The sequence below is a fragment of the Callorhinus ursinus genome, unplaced genomic scaffold (assembly GCF_003265705.2).
Source record: "Callorhinus ursinus isolate GAN/ISIS: 27379988/994484 unplaced genomic scaffold, GSC_fseal_2.0 scaffold61, whole genome shotgun sequence".
In the NCBI taxonomy this organism is placed as follows: Eukaryota; Metazoa; Chordata; class Mammalia; order Carnivora; family Otariidae; genus Callorhinus; species Callorhinus ursinus.
The window spans coordinates 6,106,460-6,118,786 of NW_027397123.1; the positions used below are offsets into that span (position 1 = coordinate 6,106,460).

At 46.1% G+C, this 12,327-nt stretch overlaps 1 protein-coding gene across 1 annotated transcript in view; it reads left to right on the forward strand.

Annotated features, from left to right (window-relative positions):
- The window catches only part of RHPN2 (rhophilin Rho GTPase binding protein 2), a 65,404-nt gene that overhangs the window by 28,900 nt on the left and 24,177 nt on the right, over positions 1 to 12,327 (forward strand). The window contains exons 3-4 of the mRNA XM_025854341.2: positions 6,057 to 6,185; positions 8,695 to 8,770. Of these exons, the coding sequence (XP_025710126.1) occupies positions 6,057 to 6,185; positions 8,695 to 8,770 (205 nt within the window). The remainder of the gene's footprint in view (positions 1 to 6,056; positions 6,186 to 8,694; positions 8,771 to 12,327) is intronic.

Below are 12,327 nucleotides of genomic sequence, written 5' to 3' on the forward strand. Positions count from 1 at the left end.
TATGATCCTGGAGTCCCGGGATCGAGTCCCGCATCGGGCTCCCTGCTTGGCGGGGAGTTTGCTTCTCCCTCTGACCCTAACCCCTCTCATTCTCTCTCTCAAATAAATAAATAAATAAAATCTTTTTTAAAAAAATAAAAAACGGGCAGAGGCTCTGAATAGACATTTTTCCAAAGAAGACAAAAGATGGCCAATAGACACATGAAAAGATGCTCAACATCACTCATCAGGTGGGAACGGCAAATCAAAACCACAGTGAGACCTGAACCTGTGACCATGGCTATTATCAAAAAGAGAAGAAATAATAAGTGTTGGTGAGAACGTGGAGAAAAGGGAACCCTCGTGCACTGTTGGTGGGGAATGTAAATTGGTGCAGCCACTATGGAAAACAGTATGCAGTTCCCTTAAAAAAGCTAAAATTAGAACTACCATGTGATCCAGCAATTCCACTTCTGGGTCCTTATTTGAGGAAAACAAAAATGCTCACTCGAAAAGTTATATACACCCCCATGTTCATTGAAGTATTATTTACAATGGCCAAGATATGGAAAACAACCTAAGCTCCATCCATGGATGAATGTGTGATAAAGAAGATGCAGTGTATATATACCGTGTAATGTTATTTGGCCATAAAGAAGCATGAAGTCTTGCCATTTGTGACAACATGCATGGACCTCGAGGGCATTGTGTTAAGTGATAATAAGTCAGAAAAAGAAATACCGTATGATCCCATTTATATGTAGAATCTTTATTTAAAAAAAAAAAAGCTCATCGATACAGAGAACAAATGGATGCTTGCCAGAGTTGGGGCTTGGAAGATGGGTAAAGGGGGGTCAAGAGGCACAAACTTTCAGTTACAAAATAAACAAGTCGTGGGGATTTAATGTATTCCATAGTGACTATAGTTAATAATAGCGTATGGCATATTTTATTTTTATTTTTTTTTAATTTTTTTATTGTTATGTTAATCACCATATATTACATCATTAGTTTTTGGTGCAGTGTTCCATGATTCGTTGTTTGTGCATAACACCCAGTGCTCCATGCAGAACGTGCCCTCCTCAATACCCACCACCAGGACAACCCATCCCCCTCCCCCCCTCCCCTCTAGAACCCTCAGTTTGTTTTTCAGAGTCCATCATCTCTCATGGTTGGTCTCCCCCTCTGACATACTCCCCTTTTCTTCCTCTCCTGTTATCTTCTTCTTTTTCTTTTTTCTTAAAATATGTTGCGTTATTTGTTTCAGAAGTACAGATCTGTGATTCAACAGTCTTGCACAATTCACAGCGCTCACCGTAGCACATACCCTCCCCAATGTCTATCACCCAGCCACCCCATCCCTCCCACCCCCAACCACTCCAGTAAGACTCAGTTTGTTTCCTGAGATTAAGAATTCCTCATATCAGTGAGGTCATGTGATACATGTCTTTCTCTGATTGACTTATTTCACTCAGCATAACACCCTCCAGTTCCATCCACGTCGTTGCAAATGGCAAGATCTCATTCCTTTTGATGGCTGCATAATATTCCATTGTGTATATATACCACCTCTTCTTTATCCATTCATCTGTCGATGGGCATCTTGGCTCTTTCCACAGTTTGGCTATTGTGGACATTGCTGCTATAAACATTGGGGTACACGTACCCCTTCGGGTCCCTACATTTGTATCTTTGGGGTAAATACCCAGTAGTGCAATTGCTGGATCGAACGGTAGCTCTAATTTCAACTGTTTGAGGAACCTCCATACTGTTTTCCAGAGGGGTTGCACCAGCTTGCATTCCCACCAACAGTGTAGGAGGGTTCCCCTTTCTCCACATCCCCGCCAACATCTGTCGTTCCCTGACTTGTTAATTTTAGCCATTCTGACGGGTGTGAGGTGGTATCTCATTGAGGTTTTGATTTGGATTTCCCTGATGCCGAGCGATGTTGAGCACTTTTTCATGTGTCTGTTGGCCATTTGGATGTCTTCTTTGGAAAAATGTCTGTTCATGTCATATGCCCATTTCTTGATTGGATTATTTGTTCTTTGGGTGTTGAGTTTGGTAAGTTCTTTATAGATTTTGGATACTAGCCCTTTATCTGATATGTCATTTGCAAATATTTTCTCCCATTCTGTCGGTTGTCTTTTGGTTTTGTGGACTGTTTCTTTTGCTGTGCAAAAGCTTTTCATCTTGATGAAGTCCCAATAGTTCATTTTTGCCCTTGCTTCCCGTGCCTTTGGCGATGTTTCTAGGAAGAAGTTGCTGCGGCTAAGGTCGAAAAGGTTGCTACCTGTGTTCTCCTTTAGGATTTGGATGGACTCCTGTCTCACGTTTAGGTCTTTCAACCATTTGGAGTCTGTTTTTGTGTGTGGTGTAAGGAAATGGTCCAGTTTCATTCTTCTGCATGTGGCTGTCCAATTTTCCCAACACCATTTGTTGAAGAGACTGTCTTTTTGCCATTGGACATTCTTTCCTGCTTTGTCAAAAATAAGTTGACCATAGAGTTGAGGGTCCATTTCTGGGCTCTCGATTCTGTTCCATTGATCTATGTGTCTGTTTTTGTGGTGTATGGCATATTTTAAAGTTGCTAAGAGAGTAAGTCTTAAAAGGTCTTATCACAAGAAAAAATTCTGTAACTATGGTGGTGACTGTTAACTAGATTTATAGTGCTGATCATTTTGCAATATATATAAATATGGAATTATTATGTTTTATACCTGAAACTAATATAATGTGTGTCAGTTACATCTCAATTTAAAAAAAAATCTTTTGCCTGTTAAAAATTGTATGTCTTTTTATTATTTAATCAGCAGAACTCTTTATATATTCTAGATACAAAGTCTCTATCAGATATATAATTTGCAAATATTTTTCTCCCAGGCTGTGGCTTGTGTTTTCTTTCTTTCTTTTTTTTTTTTTCTTTTATGGTGTCTTCTGAATCACAGAAGTTTTTACATTTGACAGAATCCAATTCGATTTTTCTTTCATGGATTGTGCTTTTGGTGTATAGTGAAGAACACTTTGTCCAGCCCAAGATCATAAAGATTTTCTTCTGTATTTTCTTCTAGAAGTGGTAGAGTTTTAGCTCTTATATTGAAGTCTCTGATCCATTTTTTTTAAAGATTTTATTTATTCATATGAGAAAGAGAGCACCAGCGGGGCGGGGAGGAGGGGCAGAGGGAGTGGGAGAAGCAGATTCCCCGGTGAGCAGGGAGCTGGACACGGAGCTCCATTCCAGGATCCTGAGATCATGACCTGAGCCAAAGGCAGATGCTCAACAGACTGAGCCACCAGGCGCCCCGTCTCTGATCCATTTTGACTTAATATTTATGTATGGGATGAGATTTAGATTGAGGTTTTTTGCTGATTGTGCAGAAAAGAGTTAATCAAAGCAGACCTGAGAGAGCTATCCTTAGAAAGCCTGCTTGCAAGGTTGGCCCTTGGCTGGTGTCTGGAAACTTAATTTCAGGATCGTTTCCACCATTTCCAGAACTGATAAGAGGGGCTCACTGTGCCTGAACTGTTTGCACAGTGTGGTTTATGCTGAGTACCTGCTTTCCCTCTGGGAGTCTGGAATTTTGGAACATGCTAGAGACAAGTGCCTACCTGACCAGTTCCCAGTAAAAACCTAGACCACCATGGCTCGAATGAGCTTCCTGAGTAGAGAGCATTTTACATGTGTTGTCAGAACACTGTTGGAGGAGTTCAGCACATCCCATGTGACTCTCCTGGGAAAGAGGACCCTTTGCGGCCTGTGCCTGGTTTCCTCCAGACCTCACCCCATGTACCTTTCCCTTTTGCTGTAGTAAATCAGAGCCATGAGTACAACTATGTTATGAGTCCTGTGAGTCCTCCAAGTAGATCACGGAATGTGGTGGTGATCTTGGGGACACTGTTGAAAAGACTGTCTTTCCTCCCTTGAAATGTCTTGTCACCTTTGTCAGAAGCAATTGACTGTAAATGTAAGGATTTATTTCTGGATTCTGTTCTGTTCCATTGCCTATCCTTATGTCTGTACTACATTATCTTGATTGCTGTGGATTTATAGTAAGTTTTAAAATCCGATAGCATAAATCCTCCAACTTTGTTCTTTTTCAAAATTATTTGGCTTCTAGATCCTTTGCATTTCCATATAAATTTTAGGATCAATTTGTCAATTTCTACTAAAAAGTTCAGTGGGATTTTGACTGGAACTGCATTGAATTGATCAATTAGGGAGAATTGACACCTTAACAATAGTGAATTGTTTAATGTGTAAACACGGACTGTCTCTCTGTTTAATATGCAGTGTTTTGTAGTTTTCAGTGTACAAGTCTAATGCTTCTTTTGTTAAATTTATTTCAAAATATTTTACTCTTTTTGATGCTGTTGTGAATGAAATTGTTTTCTTAATTTCGTCTTAAGAGTGCTCATTGCTGGTAGTGGAGATAAAATTGATTTTTGTGGATTGAATTGTATCCTGTGACCTTGCTGAATGTATTAGTTCTAGTGAATGTGAATGCCTTGGGATTTTCTACATACGAAATTATGTCATCTATGAATAAAGACAGTTTTACTTCTTCCTTTCCAATCCAGATGCCTTTAATTTCTTTATTTACCTATTGCCACTGGTTTGAAGTTCTAGTACAGTAGTGATTAGAAGTGGCAAAAATGGGGCGCCTGGGTGGCTCAGTTGGTTAAGCGACTGCCTTCGGCTCAGGTCATGATCCTGGAGTCCCGGGATCGAGTCCTGCATCGGGCTCCCTGCTCAGCAGGGAGTCTGCTTCTCCCTCTGACCCTCTTCCCTCTCATGCTCTCTCTCATTCTCTCTCTCTCAAATAAATAAATAAAATCTTTAAAAAAAAAAAAGAAGTGGCAAAAATGGATGTCTTTGCCTTGTTCCTGATCATAAGGGAGAAGCATGTCTTTCACCACTAGTATGATGTTAGCTTTGGGGTTTTTTTTTTATTAAAGATTTTATTTATTTATTCATGAGCGAGAGAGAGAGAGAGAGGCAGAGGGAGAAGCAGGCTCCCAAGGAGCAGGGAGCCCAATGCGGGACTCGATCCCAGGACTCTGGGATCACAACCCGAGCCAAAGGCAGACGCTTAACCATCTGAGCCACCCAGGTGCCCAGCTTTGGGTTTTCGTAGATGCTTTTTATGGAGTTTTGTAAATTCTCTTCTGTTCCTAGTTTATTGAGAATTTTTATCATGAATCTGTGTTGGACTTTTTTTGTATCTATTGAGAGGACCATGTGGTTTTTATCCTATATCCTATTAATATAGTATGTTACAGTAATTGATTTTCAGATATTAAACCAACCTTGCAATCCTGGGATAAGTCCCACTTGGTTGTGGTATATAATCCTTGTTAAATGTTGCTGGGTTTGGCTTGCTAATATTTTGTTGAGGATTTTTGCATACATATTCATGAAAGATGTCGGTTTATTGTTTTGCTTTCTTGTGATGTCTTCCTCTGGTCTGGGTCAGGGTAAGACTAGACCTCATAAAATGAGCTGAGGAGCATTACCTCCTCCTCTGTTTTCTTACCCATTTCCTTTCCAGGGATAATTTACGGTCTTTTTGGGTGGCTGGGAGCAGTTCTCTTTTCTCTTCTCAAAGCTAATTCTTTGCAGGGGTGTCTTTTTTTTTTTTTTTTAAGATTTTATTTATTTATTTGACAGAGAGAGGCACAGTGAGAGAGGGAACACAAGCAGGGGGAGTGGGAGAGGGAGAAGCAGGCCCCCTGCCGAGCAGGGAGCCCCATGTGGGGCTCGATCCCAGCACCCTGGGATCATGACCTGAGCTGAAGGCAGATGCTTAACAACTGAGCCACCCAGGTGCCCCATTTGCAGGGGTGTCTTAAGATTCATGTCTGGCAGCTCAGTTTATCAGCTACGTCCGAGGTCCATTTACTGGCAGGAGTGGCTCAAGAGAGGCCAGGTGCATCTCGGAGACATCTTACCTGGTCACATCTGGCCCTCACATCCGCAACTGAACCCTCAGAACTTCCTTATGGGGCCTGGGAGGTTTGCTCCCTTGGCAGCTGGGCAGCTTGGCTGAAGGCACTTTTCCCCCCTTCTCTTCTCACAGAGTAGCTACGAACCAGAAGGTACGGGAGCAGGTGCGCCTGGAACTGAGCTTCGTGAACTCAGACCTGCAGATGCTCAAGGAAGAGCTGGAGGGGCTAAACATCTCAGTGGGAGTCTACCAGAGCACAGAGTAAGTGGGGGCAATGCTTCTTCTAGTTACTTTCTGAGCCTCAAAACGTGCCATATCAGGGGATGGTGCTCAGATAGACCTGAGGATGTGGCCAACCCCGCTTTGGGAAGAGAGGGATTGTCAGGTTGAGGATTGAGCATGGTGCAAGAGTCAAGGGATGAACAGATGACGTTTGTTGGAAATACCTGGGGAGTTGGACAAAAAGGTATCCAATTGTCCTCGGACCCTTGCGACATAGTTTTAGGGAAGAGCTGCGTGACTGGGTCCAGGTGAAGAGACGGCATCTCTCACATGGCTGTATCATAAAGATGCCCTGCACGCACCCTTGTGGTTGGATTGGAGAGCCAGCCTGCCAGGTGGGGGCCCACATTGCCCTCCCTTCTTCCTATCAGCCTCATCACCATGCACAGGGCCTGACTGGGTCATCCAGAATTCTGGATAGGACGCAAAAACACATAAACTGCTCGTCAGGGATCGTTTACATCAAATATTAAGGGGACCCATGCGAGTTTCCTGAGGAGACACTTCAGAAACGTGCCCCAGTAAATCTTTGAGAAACAAATGTCGTAATTCAGAAGCCTCCCCTAGGGAGTGTTTGTGGGAGGCACGGTATTGAGGCGGGGCCTTCAGAAAAGCTCAGAAAGCCTCCCCAGGGTGAGCTACCTTTGAAAGACAAGTCCATCTTTACGGAGAAATAACTTTGAGAAGCTCTGTGTGGGGAAGTGAGCCTTCTCAAAAGGTACGTGAGTGCCGGGGGAGACTCAGTCAGTAAACAGTCCTGTGGATTCACAAAAGGATGACGTTTGGGAACCCTGAGTCACCTCTGGAGTGTGCTTTTCCTGATCGTCTCCAAGTCTCTGTGTGGCGCGTGGGTGTTTTTTAAGGCCTGAGGGAAAGCGTTAGTGTATGAAACCTCTGCTCTTCCTTCTGTGACATCAATGTGTCCTGGCTCGCTCACCTTTGGGCTCCCAGTGTGGTTCTGAACACCTAATCAGAACCCCAAATATCCGCTGTGGTATTAAATTCTAGCGTCCTGCCCAAAGGTCGAAGTTCTTTGAGTAAGTGAGGCAGGGCCCAACTTTGCTGGTGAATGGAGGATGTTTCATATTCCCACTTGCCGTCCTGGAGTGCGGGGAGGTCCGTCGTGAGGGCAGCCTGCAGAGACAGGTACGAATGCTCCTCTGCGATTGCAGAGTGGCTCTCGGTGGCCGGGCAGTCAGTCCCCTGTGCCATCGGGAAGAGTGGGGAGAGAGATGTATTAGTTAATAATGACTCCTTGGGGTCGCCTCCGCCCCCTTCCTGTTTTCAAAGCAGATTGTTTCTTTTTAAGCACAGTTGATCTTTAAACATTCCTGCGAGGCAGGCCAAGAAGAAACGGTCTGGCTGGGCAGATGAGAAAACACGAGGCTGGAGGTCATGGAGGGAGTTCACGTTAGTGCAAGGTTGGGGCTGGGGTGCCCTGGCTGCTCTCCACAGTCCCGGGGAGAACAGGCCTTGTCTGCATCCCCGGTGGGGTGAGGGCAGGAGGGTGCTGGGGGGCGCGGAGGAGAGAGGCATGGTCCATGCTCTCTCCCTTCCAGTAGGGTCCAGCTTTCCCTGCAGGCTTTGGGGAAGCCACGCACCCCCACGGTTGGAGCTCGCCTGCTTTTAGCGCAGCCCGTGGTTTTCTCTTGGCCACAGAGACAGTTTCAGCTTACAGCTGCATTGTCCACTTACCCTGCTCAGCATTCCTGGCCTTCTCCCCAGCTGGGCTGAGCAGCCCCAGGAGGTCTCCTGTTACAGGTCAGGGAGCTAAATCTCTGTTTGCAAAACACAGTCCGAGCCCCCTTTACTCCCTGTTGGCCCTGCCCCTGTCCCTAAGAATGTAGGCTCAGGGCATACTTCCAGGGTGACCTGTGGGGGAATTGAGTGGTCACTTGGTTGAGGGGGAGCCACGTGGGGAGCAAGTAGCCGGCCAGGGCATGACGGGTGGAGCTAGGTGCATTTAGGTGTCCGAAGGGGCTCCGGCCCTCAAGGCCTTCCCCGTGCAGGTGATGGGACGCAGAGGGGGATACACCCCATCAGAGGAGGGCCCCGAGAGCCCAGGATTGGAGGGCCGCAGGAGAGGTAGGACCTGCCCTGGTGAGGAATGGGGGAGGAGGGTGGGGGATGGGCGCTGATGAAGGAGGTCCACTGGCAGGGTGGTGTGCCCAGGTCGGGGAGCAGTGCACACCCCAGGCCCAGACCCTGGGGCACAGGAAGTCCTCAGCATAGTCACTCAAAGAAGGGTGGAGATCGGGACCTAGGTCAAGGTGGTAGGCCCTCATGTGTTAGGCTGCATAGTCCAGAAGGCACAGGGTGCTAGGATTGGGCTTAGAACAGAGACAGGCACATAACCAGAGTCCTCTTTATGGAACATGAAGTAGAGTTTGTGGGACTGGGATCTGGAGGTCGGGGGGCCCTGAGCTGGGCTGCTGGGCGCAGAGTGGCCGGGATCCTGATGTTCATTACCTTGCTGTGTTCCTTATAGGGAGGCATTTACGGTCCCGCTGATTCCGCTCGGCCTGAAGGAAACCAAGGATGTTGACTTCTCTGTCGTTCTCAAGGTAAATCTCAAAGCAATGGACACTAGACTCACTGTTTAAAAAGACAAACTAGGAATTGTGTGTCCCTTGCAAGTGGCCTTAGTCTCAGTGGGCCGAGTGTTAGTTGATTTCAAATAAATAAATGAAATCTTAAAAATAAATAAATAAAAATAAAAAAATAACAGCTTTTTTTTTTTTTTTTAAGATTCCATTTATTTGTTTGAGAGAGAAGAGAGCAAGCATGAGCGAGAGCATGAGCAGGGGTGTGGGTCAGAGGCAGAGGGAGAGGCAGACTCCCTGCCGAGCAGGGAGCCTGATGCGGGGCTCGATCCCAGGACCCTGGGATCATGACCTGAGGCAAAGGCAGACACTTAACCGGCTGAGCCACCCAGGTGCCCCCCAAATAACAGCTTTTTACAGTATCTGGCCTCCTTAACTGGGGGGGTCCCTGGTAAGCAGCTGCTACCTGTAGGCCCACCTGTGCCTGTAGGCTGGATGCTGACGATGTCACAGGCGCTGCATTGTAGGCCTGTAGTTCAGTGGGGGGTTCAGGTGGGAATTGGAACAGGTGCTTTGGTGCAGGGCCCCAGAGAGACCTCACCCCCGCTCCAGGGCCAGGAGAGGTCTCCCTGTGCCTGGGATGCCCTCCCCTTCCAGCTCTCCCCAGCCCCGTCATTCTGAGTTTTAACAAATCACCTCCAACATCCATTTAGGAGGAGAAAGGGGACGTGGGGCGGGAGGTAGCGCTGGACTCTGAGCCCCCCCAGCACAGGCGTGGAACCCCAGGGTCATGAAAAATGCTTCCTTCCAAGTATTAGGTTTCTTTGCATAGCAACCCTGTCAGTTGACTCATCTTGGACTACTTTTCGTTTAGAGAAGAAAAAAATTACCCTATGCAGGTGGGGCACTATAAAATCAGTCCTTTTAAAAGGAATCGGTTCGTACTTTCAAAGCTGCTACACTTGACCTCCATCTGGAGCAGAGACTCTAAGTCTGTTGACCGAAGCTCTTTCACTCGGGGCCTTTTTGACTGCTGCCTTGTTTACATCCAGGTCCTGGTCCCTGTCAATTTGGGGGTTTTTTTTGAGTTTGAGAAGGGACATTGATAGTGTCACAGGACTCGGGATTACATGAGATTTGATTTTCTGGGTAGAAAACAACCCAGGAGCTGCAACCTTTGTGCTGATTATTTCCAGGCTGCCTGAACTTACAGATGTCTATGAGACTCAAGACAGTCCTTGCGTATGTGGAAACGTCTTTAGGGGCTTTTGTAGAGTGGTTTCTTTTTCTTTTCTTTTCTTTTTTTTTTTTAAAGATTTTATTTGTCAGAGAGAGAGAGCACGAGTAGGGGGAGCAGCAGGCTGAGGGAGAGGCAGACTCCCCGCTGAGCAGGGAGCCCAACACGGGGCTCAATCCCAGGACCCCGAGATCATGACCTGAGCCAAAGGCAGACGCTTAACCAGCTGTGAGCCAGCTGGGCGCCCCTGTAGAGTGGTTTCTTTACGATTCCGTTTGTTGCTTGGTGCCAGGGCTGCAAGAGTGCATGCGTGTTAGAGGGAGACTTGGAGCAGCTTGGAGATTTCATGAGCATCTGTAAGGATCCAAACGTGTCATGTGCTGGATTCCACATTAAACTCAGCGGAAAAAAAAAAAAATCACATGTTGCGGGCACGGCCAAGTGCTGTTCAGCTGAGCCTTCCAACCATGTCATTTTAGCCTAAAAGGGACTCTTCAAATGTCAGTCATACAAAAATGAGAACATCTGGGGACGTTCTGTTTTCTCCTTCCCACGTTGTGTGCTGGAGAGTCCCAGGCAGGTGCTCCAGAGAACTCGGCCAGCTTAGTGAGGACAGCTCCAAGTGCGACTTGTCTAGCGCCTCCCTGTGCATCCGTGTGACACTTTGTGGTCAGTAAAGCTTCACGCTGTGCTTTTTCATTAAAAGGTACCATCAAGGGGCGCCTGGGTGGCTCAGTCAGTTAAGCGTCTGCCTTCAGCTCAGGTCATGATCTCGGGGTCCTGGGATCGAGCCCTGCTTTTGTGCTCCCTGCTCAGCAGGGAGTCTGCTCCCCGCCCCCTCCATTCTTTCCCACATGCTCGCTCGCTCTCTGTCTCTCTCTTTCTCATCTTTTCAAAAAAAGGCACCATCAAAATAAATTCCCTTTCCAGAGAATTCAAGTTGGTTGGGTAGGTTTTTTATTTTTTGGCCTTCAAATACAGCTTTATTTATTTATTTATTTTGATTAAGAATAAGATTGTAAAACATTCGGAAAAATACCAACACGTGGAAAGATCCCTCCCAGCCCCACCACCCATCCCTCCTGAGCTCAGTAACCTGCTCAGCACTTAATCTTTTGACACTGGGGGCTCTTCCTCTAATCAGGGACCTGACTCATGAGGGTGTGTAACTCATCCCCTGCCCTCTGTTAGGGCTTGAGTGGTATCTGCTGGCGGTAGGTGCTGAACAGGGTAGCTGTTAATCTCGTTCTTTCGGCAGCTTCCCAATGCTTGTTGTCGTCCGTGGCCCACCACTGAGCATCTGCACACTTCACCCAGTGTTCTCTTTGGATAAATTTCTAGATGTGGATTTGGTAGGTGGGAGATATGTATGACCTACTTACCCACCAGAAGGGGTCCTGCCTTCATTCCTACCCGCTGTGTGTGACCGCCTGTCTTCCTGCACCTTATGTTATGCTGGCTGTCATTCACCATTTGGACTTTTTTATGGGATCTTTTTGATTTTTGTGAAATCAGGCAAACTAATAACATTACGGTTTGCATTTCTCTGATCAGTACTAGAGTTGGATACATTCTTGTGTATGTTTCTTTGCCCTTTACTGCTTTTGCTTGATTTCAGAATGACTGTTTCTGCCCTTCGTCTGCTTTTCCACAGTTTTGCTGTTATTTCTTATGAGTTCTTTTACATGTGAAGGATATTAACCCTTGGTTCCTTGGTTATATATATTGCAGATATTTCTCTCAGTACATTCTCTCCTTAATTTAACTTGTTATACAAGCAATAACCAGTTTAAAAAGTATAACATATCTATTTTTGCCACTAAGATTTTATGTTGTTGAATTTACTAGTCCCTCCCTTTACAGTTCTGCCTCAATGTTCAGAAGGGCACCGTGCATGCCAAGATGGCATAAATATTTTGCTATTATTTCTCCCAACTGTCTTGTTTCAAATGTTTTTGCATCAAATCTTTAATCTATCTGGCATTCGTTTTGGGGGTAAAATATGAGGTATAGGGCTATAATCTTTTATTTTCACCAAATGGGTAGCCAGTTTCGCCTGAACTCTATGTAAGGGAGCCATATGTGGTGCTGATGGTGTCCGTTTCCCTCTGTGACTGCCTCCCCCCATCCCCCGCATCTACCCTCGTCCATCCTGCCCTGTGCCAGGGAGGCCACAACAGGCTGGAGGAGCTAGGAGGACAGGGACATTTATTCTCCAGGCTGCTCAGCTGGCTTCCTTTTGTATTCCTGGAGGGGAGGGCCTGGTGACTTTGGGTGCCTACCTCAGGTAGCCATCTCTCCGCGTTTTCAAAGTTCCTTCTCCTTTTTGACCCTTTAGCTC